This window comes from Gavia stellata, chromosome 25, assembly GCF_030936135.1.
Source record: "Gavia stellata isolate bGavSte3 chromosome 25, bGavSte3.hap2, whole genome shotgun sequence".
Lineage (NCBI taxonomy): Eukaryota > Metazoa > Chordata > Aves > Gaviiformes > Gaviidae > Gavia > Gavia stellata.
Window position 1 is genome coordinate 8,994,870 of NC_082618.1, and position 22,878 is coordinate 9,017,747.

At 50.4% G+C, this 22,878-nt stretch overlaps 1 protein-coding gene across 1 annotated transcript in view; it reads left to right on the forward strand.

Moving 5' to 3' along the window:
* NXN (nucleoredoxin) overlaps positions 1-22,878 on the forward strand; it is a 53,404-nt gene that overhangs the window by 16,090 nt on the left and 14,436 nt on the right. Inside the window, exon 2 of the mRNA XM_059829335.1 lies at positions 22,037-22,154. Coding sequence (XP_059685318.1) covers positions 22,037-22,154 — 118 coding nt within the window. The remainder of the gene's footprint in view (positions 1-22,036; positions 22,155-22,878) is intronic.

Here is a 22,878-nt window from a genome sequence, read left to right on the forward strand (position 1 = left end):
CACCCCCTTCTCAAGTCTTACTTCTGTTCTTTGAAAGCTGAAATTTCCATTGCTGTTGATGCCCTGCCAGGCAGGGTTGCTTTCCCGGGTTGCTTTCCCTTGGAAGCAGTTCAAGAAACTATCGTTCCTTTTCTCTATCGTTTGTCATCAAAGGGAGAGGAGCGCCTTCCCTGCACTGCCCTGCTGCCACCAGCACTGGCAAGAGTAGGTGCCCGTGGCTGCTCTTCAGACCCACTGTGCTAGAAATGTGAATTAGAAAAGATTTTGGTGGCAGGGAAGCTGAAGCATTTGTGTCCTCAAGAAAATACACTTCGACATTTAAAAAAACCCAAACCAAAATCGGTTTAGGGTACCGGCAGAAATCTTGGTTAAAGCCCTCCTCAACCAAAGCAGCAATCTGCAGGTGAAAGGCTCATCTTTGTGCCTTAGATTTGTACATTTAGGCAGGAGTGGCCTAAGGGCTTCCGAGAGACTCATAGCATAACATTTTTAGTTCAGTAAAGACTGCTGAAATCAGAGGTTTTAGCTAAAAAAATCATGGGGCAAGGGCAGCTTCAAAATTGGGGTGGTTTGGGGTCTGCCCAGGCTAGACCCTGTGGCAGGTCCTGCCCTCACTGGCCATTGTGCTCTGTCGGGTGCCGTAAGGTGGGATGCAGTTACCAAGGGGGGCGAGACGGGAGAGGAAGCCCACCCTCCTGCTTCCCGCAGCCGTGCCCTCTGCTCGGGTGCAGTCTGCTTCCTCTGGCACTGGGGATGTGTTCCACTTTTATTGTATTTTTCTTGCTTTTAGGGTTCGGGCTAACTCTTTCACATGATCATAGTGTGTGGATTAAAAAAAAATGATTTGTTAGAATAAAAAAAAAAAGAGAAATATGTTTAGGAAGGAAAAGAAAGCCCAAACGTAACTTTCTGCTGCTTGTAGGAGGAGCTGGCTACAGGACAGGCTGTTCTCTGATTGCTCCTCCATGCATGTCAGTGTGGTATCTCTAATCTTGGTGATGTGTATCATTTAAGTAGACTGCGTTGGGTGAACTGGTGTCTATCTGCTTTCTGTATGTCCACCTGATGTAGCTGACCTCTCCTTATCCACTGCCTTGCCTTGTCATAATGAAGCTACAACAGGCTTTAGGGTTGTTGGGGGAAAACCTGTTTTCCTTGAGAGAATATAGAGTTTCGCTGGATTTTCAGAGAAAATGTATGAGCCTCACTGACAAGAGAACCGGACGAGTAAGTTAGCGGTGGATTTGAGATGTTAGCTTTGTGGCTTTTGTCTACCAGAGCCTGAGCAGTATTTGATGTGCAGACATGTTTTCAGACATTTCTCATAGAGAAGGTGTTGGCAGGTCGGTTGTTAACACCCTTGCCTTTAGGCCAAACTATTGAAAATTCAAGTTCAGCTTGAATCTAATTTCAATGGCTTGGAAGGCTGCAATCTGATGGGCTGAAAAATCTCATCCAACTCCAGCCCTTATTAGGAGCTTAATCTGAAGTGCAGCCAAAGCCAAATAAGGGGGGGTGGGGGGGGGGAAGGCAGTAAAATGGAACAAGAAATGTGCATCCAATTTACAGTATTCCTCTGCAACCTTAATTCAGCCCCCTGTATGCGTTACGATGCCGTTTTTAATTATGGGATCACATATGGGTTTTTTCCATGGCACCGCTGCCCTCGCTGCTCCGGGAGAGCGGTCGAGGTGGCCCAGTGAAGGAGGGGGTTGCGTGTGTAGGACCTCTGCCCTGCACGGCGCAGGATTTGGAGAGAAGGGGGTGAGGCAAGTCATGGAAAACCAGCAAGGGTAAAATGATGGTTAAGGAGACGGCATTCCTGCTCTGCTTCTGCCGCAGGGCTCGTGTATGGCATCGGGTAAATTGCTTTTCATGCGCAACGAGGGACTTGATTTCCTGGGTCCCCAGGCTGAGGGTTGAGTTGCAGAAGTGCCAAGTGCTTCTGCTGCAGATGATCTCATGGGAAGTTGTACGTCAAATATTTAAAAAGCCGCTCGGTGCTATTTATTTTTTAAAAAGGGAGCTGTAGGCTGATCCTGGAACTGGATGCCCAGAGCTTCTCTGTACCTCTTTTCTTCGGCTATAAACTGGAGGTGTTGTGAACGTCGTTCCTCTAGGATTTTATGAAAATAAATTCATGATCGTTTGAGAAGTATCCGAGTCTGCAGTGGCAAGACGCCTTCATTTTTGCCTTGGAGCAGCACATGAAAAGTGTGAAGTGAAGAGGGCTGAGTGCCGTGCATGAACAACCAGTCGAAAACCAAAACTGGGTAATTCCTCACTTGTTGAGCATCTTCTATTCTCGGTACTAACTGCGTCAGGACTGTAAGCACACGTGGTATGTAGCCATGCTGTAAAGACCCTACGCAAGTGGACCAGATTAAAGCCTCAGAGAAAACTAATTTTCAGCACACCCTAGCTTTTCAGGGCTTGGCAACTGTAATATTTTCTTAATGCAGCCCTTCAGATGTAATATGGTATAAATTACAGGACTGGGCAAGTAAGCAGTTGTGTGCAGAGGGTACAGGCATCGCTCTGTAGCAAACATTACAGGGAGGAGGTCGAATGGCTCCATCCTGAAGGTGGTAATTTGTTTGGATTTCTGACCTGTAGCAGAAAGTGGGAGGTTTTTTGGATCATCCAGGAAGGACCTGGTGTGTAGTTTAGGCTGCTAACGCCAGATGTCTGCTTTTGGCTTATCTGAACATGGGTTGCGTTTGATTTTTAGGTTGCAAAATAGCTCCTGTGTCCATCGAAGAAAGAGGTTGAGGAAGTTATTTTTTCTGTGGTTTTATGGAACTCTATACCATCGTCTGTCTCTAAGGAAGATGTGACGCACGATGGCTTTGCAACTATGCAGCTTGACGGAGAGGCGCATAGCTGCGGATGCTGTCATAGGGATGCTCCAGCAAGAGGTTTGCGAAGTTGAGAGGCAGCTAGCATCCCTCTTCTTTCTCCAATACCCTTTAGACTTTGTTCCAGCTTATCTCCTTCCCCTCAAAATGTGGATTAGGAGCTGCAAAGGTCTTTGCAGGAGGAGCAGCATGTTTTGTACCAGCCTGGCAAGAAGAGACCCATCAGCCGTGCCACTGGGAGGAAGGGCTGCGCTCAGCCGTGCTCCTCCAGGGCTGTGCAAGGTTTCGAACACAGCTTGCTTAAATCAGCAGATGTTGTCAGGCATGCACAGGCAAAACCTTGCTCTAATTCACTAATTATAAAAATTCCTGGCAGAAGCTCCGTGTGAGTCAGCTACAAAAAAATTACTTAGGAAAAAAAATAAGTTTATGGTATAAGGCTGACTTTAGCATACAAGAAGGGAAGCTGGGGCTTTCTGTAAATCCAGTTGATCATCCAGCTTCAGCCCACTGTGTCCTTGTCCTGAGAGAGTGGCGGGGGGAGAAGCGGAGCAGTGAAAGCCCAGGGGCTCGTCCCGTTCTGCCCGCAGCTTTCTGAAGCTGGTGCTGTGGCAGTGGGTGGATGGAGAGTTTCCTTTCCACCGCCACAGGAGAGCCAGTGACCAGGCTGGGAGTTGGCGTGGCTCTGGCTTGTGAATCAGGGCAAGGCAGCCCCTTCCCTGCCAGCCCTGAGGACGGGAGGAGGCTGGCTGCCTGCTCGGGGTTCGCGTTTGCTTTTCACCTTGCTTTACACACCGACTGGCACGGGGAACCGAGGACACCTCGGATCCGGACAGGTCTTGAATTATCTGCAAAGGGTGTTCGCAGCACTGTCTCCTAGGGATGCTGCCTTTTTTTTTGTCTTTATAAACGTTGGATTTTATTTTATTTTTGTTACAAAACCCACATAACTAATTTCCCTTGGAATCTTTTGCAGGCGTCTGCTCTGAGTGTGTTTTGGCCTCACTGCCCAGTGCTGGTTTTGAATCCCAGTCCCAGTGGTGGGAAGTTTTTAGAATTAATGCCAGTTGTATTTTTTTAATAGAATCACAGTGTCCGCCTGTGGGTTTTAAGCAAATATCCTTGGCTTTATGTTTTGCCTGCAAGTAGCCAGTATCCAAAGGGTGTGTAGCCAACAGTGGTGTTTCGGCAAGGGTGCAGCATTTTCCCTTTGTCAAAAATGGCTTTGTAGTTCTTTTTGTAATCTAGCGTGTACCTTCCCGACCCCACTGCTGTACCTAGCTGTTCTGATCCACTGCAGCAGGCAGCCCCATCACTGAGTAATTTAAAATTACACCTGGGGAATACGGAGTAGGAGACAATCCTGCCTGGTGCCTCTGGGAATGGATGAGTCTTTACAGGGTTGACTGTTCAGCTGGGCAAAATGTATTTGCTTGCACTTAGCATGCACTTGCGCTGAATTTTCTGCCTCCACCGTCTCCCTTCTCACTTTTGTACCTGGTTTTAAGATGTGGCTCCCAAAGCAGAAGATAATTTTCAGGATGTAGCACTGTCCTTTTGATCCCAACCTTCCCTTTACTTATTTCCAGGATGTCTTTTGTAATACAACCTCACTGCGCTTCCTCTGCTGCCACTCTCCCTCACCGACCTGCTGGCGCAGGTTTCTGGCAGGAAGGTGAGCATCTCTCCACACTGCTCTGCCGCCGAGGCATGCCCCACGGATGCTGGCATCCCTCCCTCCAACGAAACACCGAGAGCAACCTCTCCAAACTGCCCGGTCTTGCCTGGGAGCTCCTGGGATGCAGGAGGGCTGTTTTCCCAGGAAAAAACAGCTTTGCTGGGGCGGGCGGCAGGCTGTGGTCAGCCCCTCACAACCACACACGTGTGTTACAGTGACTGTGTTGTTCATGTGCTTCTCGGCATTTCCAATACGAAAACTAGTTTCGGCAGCGCTAAGTTGTCTGCAAAGCTGCTGTTATTTGGGTTGTGTGGGGTTTTTTTCCATACACCGTTCTCCAAGGAGCTTTTAAGAACACACAAGTCCCTGGTGTCTGTAGTGCGGCAGTGACAATGGTGGGGCTCATCAGCTGTACTTTTTATAGTCCTTTTCCTTTTGGTCAGCAGTTTTTATAGTTCTTTTCCCTTTGATGTCGGTCGCTGTCAGCAAAGAAGTTTGAAGCTGGTCTGATAGGTAATATCTGGTAGATAATATAAAGTACTAGTAAAGATGTGAAAAGTGAGCAGAAGACCATGTGATGGTGGTACCAGCAGGAAGACCCACTGAAAGCAGTTGATTTTAGTGTTGAGGAAGGTCAGTATAAACATGGGATGGGAGAGGGAGGCAGAAATCCTGAAAACAGTTTTGTATCTGCATGAAGCTTCCATACCTGAAGAGTCGTCTATATCCTAGAAGAGGCTTTTATTTATTCCTTCGAATCTGGAGTTTGAACAGCACATGTTGGCCATGCAAACTCTCAGCTTTGCCATAAATCTGCGTTTTGGCAGTGCTTGTCCAAATGCCATATTATCCACATAGGAATAGATAGGTGAATCCTTTCCTATTTATGGACTCCCTTGGGGAATACGTTGTAATATTCTTTTGAATCAACTAAAAGGTAACCACAACAACCCAATGCCTTAGCTGCACATGCTAAATCTTCCCTCTGGCCCTCCTGTAGACCTGCAGAGGCGGAAGGGAGGATGCAGCAAGATATTTCATCTTGCAGATCTGACATAGTGTTGTTCCGGCTTTAGCGATCTGCCACCTGCTGATTCCCTGGGGTTCAGAACAAAATCTGGGACACGTGCTTCTTTTTTCACAAATGCGCTGGGTTTGGAGCTTTAAATCTCTCCTTTCGTGAGCAAGCGCAAACTTGGAAAGTATTAATTATTTTGTACTATCTGTAGCAGCATCTTTCTGTAGAAGTAGCTAAGTCCTTCCCTCCCGCTTCATAACTGTCTTCACAAGCGCAGGTCCTGTGTATCTGGGTGTCCCTGTTGGCACGGGAGTGGAGGAGCGGGCTGGATGCCAGCCTGCCAGACGGAGTCTGGAAGCGTTCAGCGGAGCTGCTGGCTCAGACAGTCCTGACGTCCTTCGGCGAACTGAGCAGCAAGAACTTACCAAGAAGGGCTTTTCTCCTCATTTTGGTATTGTCAGTAATCCAGAGTGCTGCGTCTTTGTGCACAGAGTTTAACCTTTCAGTCTCCAGTTCTGCCCAGTGGAGAGAGGAGATCCTCAACCCTCCTGGAGAAAACACAGAAAACAAAGTCCAGCTGTGTTTGAGTTTTACACTGCTGTATATTGGGGCCGTGTAGAAGGGTCTATGCAGGTGGACCTCTTCCCTTGACTGCATGCTGGCGAGCAGTACCACTGAGGACTGGGCACCTGGACCCTCAAGACACCCCTTCGTTCGCCTACCACCTTGCAAAACTGTATGTGTAGTTTATAACGTGCAGAGCAAACGCCATGGACTTCATAAATTGAAGACAAGCAAAATTTTTGTGTAGGGAATCAGCTTTACAGACCAACTGGCTCTGGTTTGGTTTCTCTGGGCTTGGGAATTTCCTGGGTTTGGGTGTTTATTCCAGCTGCCCAGCCCCAAGCAGCCCCTGGGGTGTGCGTCTGCAGAGGGGGCCAGGCCGTGCCCCTTGCCCGCTCTGTGGTGGGGGAGAGCAATGCAAAGACTGTGCAATGCCAGTTTCTCTTACACAACTCTCTTGCTTTTTATTCAGGAGCAGCAGGTTTGTTCTTGGGGCGGGGAGGGGAGCACACCTCGCTTCCCGCATCCCCTTCGTGCAGGGCTTAACGCAGACCATTTTTGTATGTGCTTGCTGAGAAACAGCAAAAATCAGGAGCAAATGGATGGCCAGCGCTTTCTTTCTCCTTTATGTGCCTGTTTAATTGGATAATATGCGTGGCCTTTCCTTTCTGTTTGCCTTAGGGTTTGTTATGACAAAGAAGATGGATTTTTCCTGGCTCTTGCACGCACAGTTTGTAAACCAACACGACGCAGTACACGGTCAGCATGTGAAGCGTGCCGTGACCTGGGAACTCGGGCTGTTCCTTGGTGCGCCCCGTTGACATCAACTTGTTGCTCGGTGTCTGCATTGCACCACTGCCACCAGGAAGCACGTCTCTCTCATGCTTGCAGCCACTTGTTGGCTGCTCACCAACACACAGGGACTCATTTCAGATTGGTTTTTCTGGAAATAGAGGCATTTGGGAGAAGAGATACCTTTGAGGTATCTCTATTTTCACCTCTGGACCTGGTGAATTCTTGGAAATCATGGGGAGGGAGTCTGCATCTTCAGCTGTTTTTCCTCTCCCCTTTTCGTACGAACAAATTGCCCCCTAATCTTGGGATGATTTTTGTACAGACTTTTCCTTGAGTCCTGTGTTTCTGAGCCCTTGTTTCCCACCTAGGGAATTGGATTATTTTCCCCTGTGCTTCCTAATTCCTGGGTGATTTCTGTAATTTATCAGTGCTAGCTTGTCAGCAGAGACTTGGAATAAAAGGCTTGGTAGTGTGCTGCTTAGCTGACTGTATAAACAGGAACGTACCAGGTTTTTAACTAGCTTGCTCACACGGCTTTCCTCTGCAAAGCTTTAGCCAAAACATTCTGCTAGATAAAAGGGATGCTGAGAAAGTCCAGGTCAGGCGGAGATTGTCTGAGAAGGGTTATAACATTGATCTTTGTTTTAGTTTTATTTCTTGTAACTTCTCAGTAAGAGCAGGGAATGAGGATAAATCGTTTTCATCTCTTGGTGGTCAAAGATTAAGATGGATGAGGCAGTGGGCTGCCTGGAAGAAGTTGTTAAGTGAGAGCCCGGCTGCGTACCCCATCTCTTGCATCTTGGATGAAGTTGGCTTCGTGCTTCCTGCTTCCCAGGCGCCCTTCCCCACGCTCCTCCTTAAATATCTGAGCTGGTGAGTGATTGCCTTGAGTTTTCTGAGCTCTTTGAACTAGAATAAATGAGAAGGGCTCTGGGGATGAGGCCTCTCATCAGTTACTCGCCTTTCACCTCTGAAGGCAGGGGTTTGCATCAGGTGTGGCATTAAACGCACAGGATTTGGTGCCCCTTAGGTCACGTCCTGCTAAGCCTACCCAAGCTGCTAGGTGTTTGCCGTAGCTGACGCCGATGCAAAAAACCAAGAGTTTTAGATCTGAGCATCATCCCATGGAGTTTAAGACTAAAGAAAGGACGAAGGAGGCTTTGGGTAAGAGGCAGCGTGGTGTTTGGGTTCAGCCTTTGGGATTTCAGGGTCTTTGTTTGCCATTCTTTGTGCAAGTTTTCACAGAACAAGAATATATCTTATCTGCGTCCCAGATTCAAATCTGCAGGGAGAAATTTCCAGGAAACTGGACAATATTCATCCGGTTTTGGGAGGGCACAGGAGGGGTGTACTCCTGGGAAGTGGGATTTTCGGGCTGGTGTTTGTGGGAGCAAAGGCACTGCTCTTGTGGTGGGGGGTGTACCACAGCATCGTCGTGCTTTAGGTATTCGGTGAATTCTGTTTGTAAAAGTGGAGTCAGTTCATCACCAAAAGTGCCTGTGGGGTTGAAAATGCCAGACCCTTGGATAGGGGAAATGGTTGTGTTGGAGCCCCAATAGTTTGCCCTGTTCATGAGGACAAAGCCCTGTTTGAGGTAGGGTGGAAGGTGCTGCTGTTTGGCACCCATGCGTGGCATAATTAGGACTCACTTTACGTGGCAGATGTGAAGCTGCTGTGCTGGGGCGCAGCGGAGCGGGGCTGGCTCTGCTCTGCCCCGCAGCAGCTCCTGTCCCTGCCCCGCGGCAGCCCTGCCAAGCAAATCCTCCCTCTCCTGCCCCTCTGGTCAGCCTCGCATGGATGATCGAGCAGCTCCTGGTCCCCGTGTCCTTGCACAATGCTCTCTTAATGTTGTCATTTTGTTAATGAGTGTCTGAAGAGGATACTGGCTGGCTGTGGGTGCAGGCGGGGATTGCCGGTCCCTCGTGGTCTGCTTCGCACACTCAGGCACCGATGGGGAAGGAGTGTCAGAAATGCTCAGCTTCGCACCAGATGAGTGGGGCTCCCCTGGGGTGCTGCGATAGCTCTAGTTGAGTTTTGAAGCACCAAGAGAATTCCCTACAGAAACACATTACTGCTATTTGCTATCACTGCTGTTGGAATTGCTCCTGGCTGGTGCCCTTCATAGTGTCACTAAGAGGGGACCGAAGCTTGAAGAGGCCTTTTTACACTCTCGGCTCTTTACCCCGAGCCAAAAGCTTGGGGGTGGGAAGGAGCCGGTGGGTGCAGGCAGGTCGGGCAGGACGCTGGGCGCTGGCCCTCCAGTGCGAGGCGGGGCGGCTGCCTTCCTGCCTTTCCTGCCCTTTGATGTGCTGCGGGGTATGTAATGAGCATCTGCCCTCTAAGAGAAAGCAGATTTGAGTTATAAAGTTGAAAAAAGAGGGAGCAATTTTGCTTAATCATTTTCACACAGATCCACAGGCGTTTCTGTAAGAGCGAGCAGCATCTGGTTCAAGAGCAGCTTTGGCTGCTTTGAGCTCTCCTGCAGCTTCTGCAGTCTCAGGCAGAGATTGATGTTCCAGATGCTGTTTCCAGCAATCGGATCAATGGCATGCTTATTCAGACTTCTCATTTTTTAAAGAGAAAAAAAAAGTAGATTATACTTTTTAAGATCATCTGAAGCATCAAGGATCTGTGAGCCTTTTTCAGAGTAGGGCACTGCAAATTATTTCCCTTTTTATGAACACCACTGAGAAAGCTGAAGGAAGTGAGCTGCCAGCCTTGCTACCTTGATACTTGCCCATTCTCTCCCTCCAGCTTCTAGTCACTGCAAGAAATACAGGATATTTTATTCCAAACACAAAGCATTCACTTCAAGCAGAAAGGACTTAGATGCAGTAATGCCCCTGTGCCCTGCAAGCCGCACAGGCTGTCCTGGTGTGTGCTTTCTGGGCGTCTCCAAACTTGGTTGTGGATGTGGGAAAATTACTGGGTGACAGGGGAAGTGCTGGAAAGCTTTGGGGATTTGATTTAAATATGATGAAAATCCAAGGCCACTGCCTGGTCAGCTTGTCAGCTGCCGGCACCCATCGAGGCGGCTGCGGAAAAGGTTACGTGTGGGTTTGCTGCTGTGGTTTGCCAAAACCAGACTCGTCATTTGCCTGTTTACCATTTATAGGGGCATCAATGCTGCCCGCCTCTGAGAGCCTTGTGGTGGTCAGTGAGTTGTTTTGGAGGTGGAGAGAGGCCCTGGTCGAGACCAGTGTCACTTGCCAAAGTCCTTAGATTTGGCAGGAGCTCTCCCTGTGTCACTGCAGCGAGTCCCATGGGAATGAGAGTCCTTGACCACTGCACCAGTCTTTAATCTGCTGCCTTGGCTGATGAGCTTTAATTACCAAAATAACAACTGCTGCCTTTTCCTTGGGATGCTATGGCTAGGTTTGGCTCCTATCATACCCTTCACCTGTCCTGGAATGAGAGTTTCTGATGGCAATCTGTAAAAGCCGCTTGCCAAGAGAAGCAACAGCATCTTGTCCGCCTCAGGAAGGGTTTGGCTGGCTGCTGGGATGGACCCCGAAGCCCGTGCTTGGCTTTTGGCAACATGAGCATGTGGCGTCCGAGCAGACCTGTGGTCTTGGCCAGGGTAGATGTCACAGGTTAATTTTTGCCCATTTGGGGTCTGCACGCTGCATGAGATACAGAAAAAAAACTCCACAGAGCAAACTGGAATTAAGCTGCGGGTTTTGTTCTCATTAGTGTAAAATCATAAAATCTGGTGTTTCTGGTGTCTCTAAGGAGAGAAGGAGAATTAACTCCTGGAGAATGTAACCGGAGGATACTTAAAAGGCAAATTGTTCACATACTTTCTTTAAAATTTGCATGAGTGTAGTAAAAGGTCATCGTAACTGCAGAGTCTCTTCCTCAGATCCTCGCCTGCCGGTGGCTGATTGCAAGAGCCTGTTGCTAAGTGTTCCTGGAAACAGAATAAAGATGAAGCAAGATAATTGAACAAGAAGGAGGGAGAGGAGGGGGAAAAGCTTGAAGCTCGCAGCCGAACCGCAGGGCTGCCAAACGAGATGAGTATGTTGGAGTTTGACTCGGTGGCTGCATTTAATCAGTTCTGACCCAGGGGTGGGGAAGGGGTGACTGAGCCTGAAACTCTGTGGCAGATCCTTGGAAAAAGCCGCTTGGACGCAAGCGGATGATTTGCTTGCGTTTCCCCTGGCTCATCCAACTCCAAACACGTTGCTTCCTAGCATTGGGGCTGGAGTGGGGATGGGAAGGCGAACTGTACTCTCAGGGCGCTTTGTGCTCTTTCCTGGATAAAATCTCTGTTCCTGCAGCGTGCATTTTGTTAGCCTGGGATCTTCTTCTGGACAGTTAGTAATCACAGAAAGCAACAGGATAAAACAAGAAAGCAAATGAAGAAATCCAGATCTTGAGTAAGGCAAAAAGCCTTCAACTCCAGTTGACTTGAGGGATATTTTCTGCCCATCTCAGGTCAGGCTCGCCTCTGAGGAGACAACTGATTGTTTCATATGTTGCAGAATCGAATAAGACCCTGATGCAGCTCCTTTTTATTGCTGAAAAGACAAGGAAGCAAAACTTCCTCCTTAATTTTGGTCTTTCTCTAGTTGAAGCTCTTGTAAAAACACCAGACTTTCTCCGTCTCCATGGATCGATTTCCTGGAAACAGTTTTAATAACTTTCTGGAGTGATTTTTATCATCCCAGAGCATTTTACAAACTCTGAATATAGTAACAGCTGAAATACAGCCACATCTGAGGAATGTCGCTGCCAGCACACAGCAGTCTGCGGCGTTTTGTAAAAGAACGCACGATCGGCTCTTCCTTTTGCACAGAATCTCCCTTATTCCCACCAAAAAGATGAGGTAGCACTCCCACTGTCCAGCCCTTTGCGTCACCTCCTCGTTTGCTGTCGACTCAAAGTCCCCGTGGCAGAGCAGGCGCCGGGCATCCTCGCCGTGCTGAAGCCTGCGATTTCCGAGCCTCCCCCTCCAGCCGGGGCTGGCTGGCAGTGGAGGGAATTAATATGCTGCATCTTATCTGACATTTTGAATGCCCCCATAGGATTTGCGTTGTCATCGGGTCCTGGCAGAAGCGTCTTGTTTCGCCGCAGCTGCCTTCGTGCCGGAGGAAGGGAGGCCGTGTCCGAGGCTCGCTCACTCGCACCAGGGATCGGTCCTGCCTTCCCGGTGCCGTATTTCATCTGTGTGCTGACTCACGGGCTTTTGCCCCTTTGAGAGACTATATATTTTGTGACTTACGTCAGTCAAGTCAGGATGTAGCTGGAGCTTTTGACCTTGCTACTGATTTATCACTGTCCCTGTTCGTCTTTGTAATTGGTTCGGCAGTTGCAAGCCACGCTGCTCAAGCCTTAAATAAAGAAGAGGGAGCCCCAGCCTGCTGTCTCATTCCTCCCCAGTCGATGGCTCTGGAGCCAGGGGCTCTTGAGTCTCGGTGCTGGGTTTCGTGGGACGGATCGGGTTCCCTCGCTTGCCCTGCACCTGGCCCACCATGTGTGTGTGTGTCGTAAACCCCACATCCCCTCGGCCCCATTTGCCTGGCCCCATCTGGCCTTGCCCAGCACTAGTTATCCCTCCCCATCCCAGCAGCTGGAGATGGCTTTTGGAAACGCCTCCCTGCTCTGCCTCCATGCCTGGCCCCAGCCCTCCCAATTTCCCTGTCCCTCTGCCTTCTCCTCGCAGCTAATGCCACCAGCTTTGCTGGAGCACAGCTCGATGGCAAAGCCCCTCTGCAGGGCAGCAGTTGGGTGGGGAAATGGCTTCTCCAGCCTCCCGCCTGCTGGCTTGTGCTGCAGTTGAGATGTTAGTGTATCTGAGCTGTGGGCAGCTTTGTTCTGCTCTGTTTTTTAATGTGTGCAGCTGATTAATTGCGAACGTGGAACTTACAGTGGCGTTTTCCCGTTTCGAGGTCAGTGGTGTGGTGTCGGGCGGGTGTATGTTTCCAGCCCATGCAGCCTTTCTGCTGAGGGGCTGAGTGTAGGTTTGGGGAGCGGGAGGAAGAGGAGGAGTGCTTGGCAGGAGGGGGTTTTCTAGGCAGCCTGACCCGTTACATCCATCCTGCCTGTGTCACGAGTCGGTCTGATGGTCTTCCCCGCAGGGCACCCAGCACCGGCTCAGGCCACTGCGGCTCTGGGGCTCAGCTGTGCTTGTGAAGTGTGTTAAGAGGACACGGAGGCCCTGAGAGCTCATCATCATCGGTGGTTTAGCCCAGAGCAGTTTTGGTGGTGGGATGTTTGCGCAGGATGGACTGTAATGGCTCCAGAGGAGAAATCTGCAAGCGCCGTGGCTGCGCTGGGTCAGCGTGGGCTGTGGCACCCCCTTCCACCCCAAGAGTTGAGGAGGAGCGGGATAACTCTGAGCCATCACTGGCAGGGATTGCTTTTTCCAGCTGGAGCTTGAGAGCACCTGGGTCTGGTTAGCTCCTGGCGTATTTTGACCTGAGTGCGGTTACAGAGTGAATCCCTCGAGCTGTGCCGCCCTTCCGAGCTGCGAGCAGAGCGTTGCCTTTCTTGCATGCAAAGCCCAGAGCTGCCTCAGCAGCGTGGGCTGCGAGCAGGCGCCGGGGCTGTGGTTATTGCCTTTCTAGCTCTGCAGCTGTGTAACCTTTGCATGAAAATCCTCCTTGGGTTGCAAACCAGGAGTGCTGCCAGACTGAGATCCAACACCATCGGCTCTGAGACGCCGAGATGGATGCGGCTGTAGGGTGGGCCAGACCAACCAGTCCACCCTCTCCTGAGATCAACCGGAGCAACTGGAGGAAAGTAGTTGTTTTTAAATAGTCTGAGCATTTGCAGTGATGCAAGTGCTGTGTTGAGTGGAGGTTTTTGTAATGAAGTGTCAGCAGTGATGCTATGGATGAGCTATTGCATTTCAAAAGACGCTGTGTAATGAGCAGGTTTCCCATCCAGTGGGTGCATCAGCAGCAGTGGGCACAAGAGGGTATTTGCAGATGTCTTGGTAGTTTTACAAGGGTCTTCCATGTTGTTGGTCTGGGGCATGTCCTGGTGCTGGCGTGTCCCGGGGAGGTCACTGCTCGCGAGGCTCCCGGCGCTGTGGCATCCTGAAGCACTCGCTCCCCTGGGTGCGTTACAGTGCTAACAAATACTCTATTGTTTCCCAGCATTTTGTTGGTCTGATTGTGTAAGGTTCCCTTTCAGATTAACTGCTGAAAACAAAACAGAAACCACGCTAATACCTCATTGTGTGCATTAAACAAACAAAAAAGATCCCGATTTCCCTGCAGATTTAAAAGGCTTTTGTGTTTGGTGGGAACTCTGTCTAAACTTGGGGCTTCTCAGAAGTGTTTGTTTCTTAATGATCCGGGATTGCAAGGCGTTTGACCTCGAGATTACTACCAGCGCTCGATGCTGGCTGCCTTCGAGCGAACGGTAGCAGCAAAAGCAAAGGCAGTGGGTAGGAAACCCAGGCTGTAATGTGTGGCGGTGCTGGCAGCCATCCTGCTTCCAGTGACAGATGAGACTGGGGACCAGGAGAGACCCTGAACTTCGATTCAACATCCCAGACTGCCACCCCACCCCTCGCCTTTCCTATAAAGAGATGGAAAAATATCCCTTCCCCATAGAGAGAGAGAGAAATTATTATTTTTTCTTATTACCTTTGTGTTTACATAGCTGTTTCTTACTCAGTGCTAGTCATTTGGGGACGTAATTTATAGGGGCCATGTATGATACACTTCTACGTGTGCTTTAAATTTTTCCCACAAACACTTCAACTCCCTCCGTCCTCACTGCTTTTTATATGTTTGTCTTGCTGTCTTACTTACCTACCAGGAAAGCGTGAAAAAATGCCAGTGAAAACAGGTAACAGAAGGTGGGTTCAAGGTGCTGGCAGACCCCCTGGGTTCTGCACCCATCTTTGTGCAAGCTCTGTGCCCCCATTCTCCTGGGGGTAAAGGGAGAGCGCTTGAAAAGCAGAACTGCAGGGAGAAAAATTGTTCATGAAATACCTTGAGATGCTCACATGCAAGCCTCCTTTTAAGAGGTAAAGCAAGGCATGCACATGGAGGAAAAAACCTGTTTCTTAGAAGTGCACGGAGGTGTATTTCCTAGTCCTGGGTACGATGCTGCATCCTTAAATTCTGCATCATCTTCAGGCTGTTGAATACAATTTGAGGAACACCTGGAAAAAAAGAGGTTTATAAAAGACATCCTTGTAGTGTTGATAGACCAGCCTGTCTATAGCATCCTCCCTTCATGATTTGCTGCCTGCGTTGTTATCTGTATGTTTAGACAAATAGTACTTCACCCTGATCCTGGGATCAAGTCACGCTGCCAGCCCAGCGCCGCTTTGAAACTTGCACATGTAAAACAACCAGGCCACCTCTGATGTCGGCTCCGGGCCCTGGGGCTTTGCTGTCCATACATCATGTTAACCGCTCTTCAGTTCTGCTCAAATTAAATGTTTTCCTATCAGATGTGGGCTGCGGAGGATCCAGCCTGTCAGCCTGCATGTGCGTCAGGAGGAGAGGAGGCAGCTTGTACTCCGAGCAGGGCGTGCGCGCCAGCCATATGCTGCTTTGCCCTCAAATAAAATGCTCAGCTCGCAGTCAGTTGGACAGCTTAGCTCAGGAAATTGCAAAGAGCAACGGTGCTGGCTCTGGGCGACCAGGGCGATACAAGGAAGAAAACGGGAAGAAGCAATGGGGCCGGGACGTGAGGTTTGGCTGGCCCAGGTCTCTCACCCCTGGGCTTTGGCTGCGGAGCTCCTCAGGGGAACAAAGAGCAGCCCTCCGCTGGTGGCCGTCTTGCCAGAAAACCCTGCGGAGAGGATTTCCTTCCACTTCGGCTCCAACGCTTTTGCCGTTGTGTTTCATGGCTGGGAAGAACAAAAGCCCGGGGCTGCAAGCTGGCTCCTGCCAGGGTCTCCCCTGCCTCCCCGCCGGCTGCGGGGCGATGCAGGCGGCCGCAAGCCAGACCGTGCTGTGCCCGTCTCCCACCATGGAGCCACAGCCAGGAGAGGATGGAAGTGACGAGCAGGACTTTTGATTTGAGTTGTTTATTTTTTGCTCGCTTCGAGTCATATTGTTGGAACGTGACTGGCGGGGGGAGCACCTGCAGCAGGCGCTGCCAGGCTGAGCGCTGGGGGAAACTGGTCCTAAGGTTGGTTTTAACTGGGATTTCTCCCACCGTAGGCAGTGTGGGGGCAGAGGAGAACGATAACACGGTAGCCTGGCTGCCCACCAGTCTGTGTGTGCCAGCAGCCCCGGTGTCCTTTGCTGTCAGTCTCAGCCGTTCGCATCAATCTTGTTTATTGCAATTCCAAATCCTCCCTCAGCTCATTAATGTTCTTGGAGCAGACGTCTCTCTCACCATTGTATTTTGTAATTACATTTTGATTTGCTTTCAGAGAGAAACAGCAGCACAATAGACATTAATTTATCCCAAGCCTCACTCGGTCTCCTCTGTGTTGCAAGGTCAGACCCTGGCATGCACCATCTGCCCTCGACGCCTCCCCCACTATTCGGCTGCGTGTCGTTCCCGCACGGCATCCCCTTTCGTTTAAGGGGGTTCCCTTATGCACGAAGGGAAAGGAGCGGTGACGGAGAGCTGGAAGAGGAGCCATTGCTCCAGCTGAGCTTGAATCGCAGGGACAGGCGTGACCTGGATTTAAATCGAGAGGGCGAGGGAGCAGCCTGTTCTGCAGCCCTGTGCCTGCTGTCTGCAGAGCCTGGGTGGCCCCTGCTGCTTGTAAACCCTTTAAGGCACGATGTAAAAGCCGCAACTGAACATGGCGAGCAAGCGAGGACAGAGGGGTCCCCCGCAGCGCCGGACTGTGGGAGCGGAGTGGTGGGGACGACTGTGGCTGTCTTGCCAGCCCGGAGCTGGTCTGTGCAGCGGAGCTGGAGGCAGAGCTGGGAAATGGGCTCTGCCGGTGTCGGCGGCCCTGGACCAAGGGCGCTTTTCCACCCAAGCGCTGCTGGTGAGCTCCTCAGACAGACTTCGTGTTTCAGCCTATGGCTCTGGAACAAGAGACCGGCAAGAGCCGAGCTTGTGTCTGTAATGGAAACCCCACTGTGCTCTCGCATGGGCGCTCATGGGGCTGCTGGAAAGCAGGGTCCTTCCAACACCTCACCAGAGGAATTGCCCAGACCCTGAGGGTGTTGCCTCCAAGGGTGGATTTTTAGAAGAAAAGTGGCTTTGCATTTCATTTAGCAGAAAGCAGCGGCTGTCCACGTTGAGGACATGTTCATTATTGCTGAGGGATCTGCTTTTGAATTTTTAAACCAGCTTTGCCTGGCTGTCGCTGGTCAGGGTGGAAGCGTAGGTTGCAAGATGAGCAGAGGCAGTGTCTGCCCTGCTGCTGGCATGGGCAGGTGCCTCTGAAACCTCTGTATCTCCCGAGTGGAGGCAGCTCCGTATCCTGTGGAGGATGGAGGCGTAAGAGCCTTTATGGTCCAGGTTCACACAACAGTGGAGAAATGCAGCCCCCAAGGAGGGCGGGCGGATCACTTTCCCACCGGCCAGGGCTCATTTCACTACAAGCAGTTGTGCTTTGTCTTTGCCAGTGTTAACCGCTGCAGCTCAGGATTTATGTTAGTAAGTGAATGCAACCGAGGGCTGATAAATCAATCAGCACAACCAAAAATAGCGCCTGGCAGCTGTTGGAAGTGGGGGATCCCTTCCCCACCAGTACCCGCGGAGCAGGAGAGGATTTCATCCGCCCCGGCCAGGTGCCAGCCCTGCGCAGAAACAGCCGTGGGCTGCTGGGGAGACCTCTCGTCTGACACCTTTATCTGGAAAATTTACTGTGGCTGCCTGCAAACTTCTCTCCAACGTGCCTCTCGGCCAGGCATTTCCCAGACACCAGGATGGGGGAAATAACCAAGCCAGCTGCCGGTGCAGAAAGTGGCTTTGGGACTGATGCTTCACGCTGGCGCATGGCCTGACGTCTCGGGATCGCCTCAGACCTCAAATAAAAAGCGATCATTTTAAAGCCTGTCATGGATGGAGTCGCAGAGGGAGCCCAGGGCTGCGGTTTCCATGTCCTCCAGGACAGCGTGGTGATGCTTTGCGTAGGGATAAGGTTACTGGAGGAATCCGGTGACTCTGGTTTTTCCACTGGACTGCTGTACTTAACCACCTGCACAGGAGCCAGAGAGGTTTCTGTGAAGCTGATCAGCCTGTACGGTGTGCTGCGAGGGGGTGTATTTCCTCGCTCCTTCTCCAGCGGGCGTCCTGGGGTGAGTATTGAGTTTAACAGGCGTGCAGCCTGAACCAGAAGCGAAGGGTGCTCTGAGAGGATCAGCTGCTTTCGGGCTGAATAGTCTGTAGATTATTTCCACATCTGTGTTAGCTTTGGCTTGATCCCACAGATTTGCAACAGCTGTTGGGAAGCGGAGCAGAGATCCCCTCTTTAAATGGATGATCAAATCCTCAGAGTGTGGAGTATGTTATTTCTATGTCATCCTCTTCACGGCAGGAAAAACAGCTTTTAAAAGTTGCTGAGGCAGCGCTCTGCCCAGCTGCCTGAGCTATCATCCCATCATCCTGCGGTTTCAGAGCAAGTCGTAATTTGCTTTCCGCATCCCACGCCCAGCCTGACACAGGATCCTTTGCGAGGTGCGTGGTTGGGCAGGTACTTGTACAAGGGATGCCTTTTTTCTCCTAGGCTCCCCCTCCTGCCTGGACCACAACCAGCGGGCGTACGCTGAGCGGGACCGAGGAGAAGTTCGTCTCCTTTCTAGAGCCTGCGCATGTGCAAAGCCTCGGCATGTTACCCTGAGAAAAACTGATACGGTGCAATAGTTTGCCACAAGACAGGTTAGGTCATCCTGGTGTTCAGAGGCTTTAGGTGGAGATCAGATGTCTTTGCTGGAAGCTGCAGTTCAGCTGTGAAATAGTGGTGTGGTGGGGGAATCCCCTGGTGAGCTATCTTATCCAAAAAGCCCAGCTAAAATGAACCAGGCCTATTTCCTATCAAGGTTCTGCTCTTTCAGGTCAGACCTGCAGTAAAAGGAGCCATCAGGCTTCCTTCAGAAGTGTCTGACGGGCTTTGGAGAGGCGAGCCTGGCTGAAGGGGGCCAGGGCGGTGGGAATGGTGGTAGACCCTGGCGCTCGTCCTGCAGTGCATGCGTTTCTCATTCCCTATCAGCTTTCCTAGCACACAGGAGAATCATCAAACCAAACTGTGCCCCCTTTAAACAGTACATTCGTGTACTTTCTGATACAGACAGTGAAATGAATATGGTTAGTGTGTCAAGACCGCTAATTTGCAGTTTGAACCTTTTATAACGGGGCTCAAAATGGCAACCCAGTTCCAGTCTTCTTACGTGCAATTGTCGTGGGTTTCAGGGATAACCCAGGCAGCAAATATGTTGCACGCTGCTCAGCGTGTATGAAGCTCTGAACGTTTGGCGTGACCTGGGATGGCTGGGTGGTGGTGTCTGGGAGCTGCATGATGCTTGCAGCGTTTGCAAAGATGCAAGGTAAAACCTGGCAGTTCTGGTTGCTTTTTCTCATTCGCCTAAGGTGTCACTGAGTGTGATGTGACGTTCATTGGGTTCAAGTCTCAGAGCCCAGTGATGGACACGCTCCCCCAGCAGCAGCAGATGTCATGTTGACCTTTTTTGATGTGTTTTGACCCTTTTGACACACACCTAGCTTCAGGCTTGCTTGAGGCATTCTCCTGCGGACCCTCAATGATGAATTACAAGTGGCAACCCTCTCCACTTCATGGGGACAGAGTATCTGGATTGCAGATGACCCGTACCACCGGTGTCTGGGCAGCCAAGACTAGTCTCTGCAAAGGCAGTTTGGGACCAGTGGGGCCTGATGGCATACACATCCTGAGAAGACCCAGGGCCAGTTGTTGGTGAGTGCTGCCAGGTCTGATGGACCCTGTAGACTGCACTGCTCGCTCCAGCGAGAGCGGGTTTGGTTTGGTCTTATCCCCTTATCTGGGGTGTCCCAGCCCCGTCCCGCTGAGCACAGTGAGTCGATGCAGCCTCTTGGCTCTGAAGTGCAGACCCTGCCGCTTCCCCAGCCAAGCAAAACTGCCACGACCCGCCGTAGTGCCCCAAGGGGAGCATTGCCCATATACAAAGGGCTTGGCAAAATAAAGTGTGATGTAAGCAACTATTTAAAGAGAACGATCCAATTGCTATTTGTAATTTCCTCATTGTTTGCAACACCCTCTTAAATGCCTGTGATCTTTATAAAGAGCTTTTCCCCACCCTTTAAACTTCACAGAGGTGGATTTCACCTTCTGTGGTTTGAACATGCTCATTGTGAGGGGACTGATTTGCATTTAGTATGATTTCTTTTTTCTTTTTCATGCCCAAGGCCATTTGGTTTGTGAATTTGCATTATGAATGAGTCTGCTCGTCCCAAGAAATATGTCTATTGGAAATCGAAGGCTGGCGGGCAGGACACAAAGCGTTGCCTTTCTCTGGGTCCCAGTAGATGGAGGTTAATAAAGTCCTCCTAGATCAGTGTTAACGCTTTCCTTCAGGCCCAAGAGGGTTTTGCTAACACACCATTGCAAGCAGGATGGCTCATGTCACTCATTCAGGTATATCCTTTGTAAAAAGGTGTTGGGAGAAATATTTAACACAGTGCCATTAAAACCTGAATGTGGATGTGACTTTCTCCTTCAGCTAGATCCCTGGTGAATGTTGCATCCCTTTCCTGCCCTCGTTTGCCTGGTCCCCAGATCATTCCCATCCCAGGAAGTGGGATTGCTTCTATTCGGAAATCGGGGACCGTGATCCACCGAGTTGTGGCCTCTTTCTCTGGGAGAGCATCTGGGTCCAGTTTCCATGTGAGATACTGATGGAAGCAGCAGCATCTTGTGTGAGGGTTTCTCCGGCTCTCTTGCGCAAACCCACGCTGGCGCTGGGTGGGATTCTAGGTCCCCTCCTGCCTTACTCCCGTTGCTGGGTTTTATTCTCCAAACCCGAGAGAGTTGTAAACACCCGGAGCCTGAGGGACTTTGCAGAACAGAGCTTAGGGGAAGGTGGTGATTCATTTCCTTCCCCTCTGGCTCTCAGCTATGGTTTGGCTTTTGTTTAATGAGTTTGATAATTTACTGCTGCGCTGTTTAGGTTGAAACGTTTGGAGAAATGTAAGTAAACGTGGTGATCACAGCAGCTCCTCCACGCATGGTGGGGAGACGGGCTCCTCTGGCCGCAGCCAGCCCACACCTGCAGGCTGGGCTGTGCCAGCAGCTGTCGTCGTCTCGTTCCTCCCCGTCCCGGCCAGCTTCTGTACGGGGGTTAAGCTCCGAATTATCCTCTGCCAGAAGCACATGCTGAGAAATGTCAACCCAGGACCGTGTGACACCCAGAGCTCTCAGTCACCGGTGTTGTGCGGAGCCGAGCTCACTGCAAAATGTAATGACCAGCAGACAGCAACATCTAGACCGGGATACCCAAAATGTGGCCATCGCAGACTCCATGGCTTCTGTCCGCAGCCGGCGGGGTCTGCTGCGATGCTGGCAGCGCGGGATAGATGAGCTGGGCTACACGGCCCTCAGGCTGATGTCAAACCCATTAATCAGCTCCTGGGAACAAACCGGGGAAGCCCCACTTGCAGAAGAATTGTGTTTCTGTGTGTTGGCCTTGTTTTCAGCGTGGTGGTGTCTTGGCAGGGGTTGCTGGTTTGTTTAATGAACATTGAAATGGGAGGGGAGGAAGCAGCCAGAGAAGTATTACAAACTGCTTCAGAGCAGTGGCATTGAAAGTGTTTGTGCTTACCGTGTCTTCTAAACAAAGACCTCAAACTATGGTAAATATTATCCCCATTTTACTTGCAGAGAGGCAAATGCAGCAGGAGGAGAAGCTTTACCTGCGCTCACGGGCAAGGCCGCAACAGGCATGAGATAAACTGTGGCCTCACCCGTGGTACCAAGGGGATGGTGTTGACAGATCATGTCTCTGTGAGCGCTGGAGGTCCAGGTTGGCCCAGCAGCTCTGGAGAGATGCCCTCACATGCCTTCATACGCGTTGCTGAAGCACCAGCTCTGTTTCTGTGCTTAGCTCTGACCTGTGCTTAGCTCTGACCTGTCTTTTCCAATCGTAGGGATTCTGTGATTCTGGTCTGAAAGATGCTAATGCCCCAAAATCTTCCTCTTCCCGCTGCCAAGTTTATCCTTCTCCTCTCCCCTCCCGATCTCTTTTACAGCTGAAGCTGTGGAACAAGTACAGAGTCTCCAACATTCCTTCCCTGATATTTATCGATGCCTCTACTGGGAAGGTGGTTTGCAGGAATGGCCTCCTGGTAATCCGCGATGACCCAGAGGGTAAGACCTGGAGTCCCGTGTTCAATAGAAACACGGGCACGCGGCTGCCTTTTCATTTTAGTTCATTTTTAATTGCCTTGAAGGGGGAAAAATAGAAGGAAACAACTATTGTCATACTTAACTAATCAAGGCACTGTATTATTTTCAGCGTAAAATTTTCTGCATCATTCCTGCCAGATCTTGTGTTTTGGTTCTGGTTGTTGAAAAGAACAAAGATTTCCCCTCCAGGATTTTGTTTGAAGTGCTAATGAGGAAAAAGTTAGACTAACTGGAACGTTAAGTTTGGATTTTTCCCTGATGGAGGCGCATGGACAGACAGACCGAGGGCCCAGACTTGCCCATACCTTGGGAGCAGAACCCTTCCAAAATACTGAGTGGGACTTTGTCACTAACATCACACTCTGTTAGGATAAATGAATTCCCTGTTATTTACAAATGCAACAGAAAAATGCTACTGTTCTCTGTTTCTGAGGTTTACTGTACTGGGGGTTGATGTTAAATCCATCTTCTTCCAATTTGCAAAAACCAAAATGAGCAAAACATGTGCCCTTACTCATAGACTCTGCAGACCCATCATTCAACTGCTAGGCACACGTATTACCAACCCATCGTTTCTTCATGCAGAAGATACGGAGTGCAGTGACTGAGTTTTTAATTCAGGTGGCAGGAACTGTGCAGCAAGTACACATTGTGGCCTGAGCCATCTGTGATGTTTCCTCCTCTC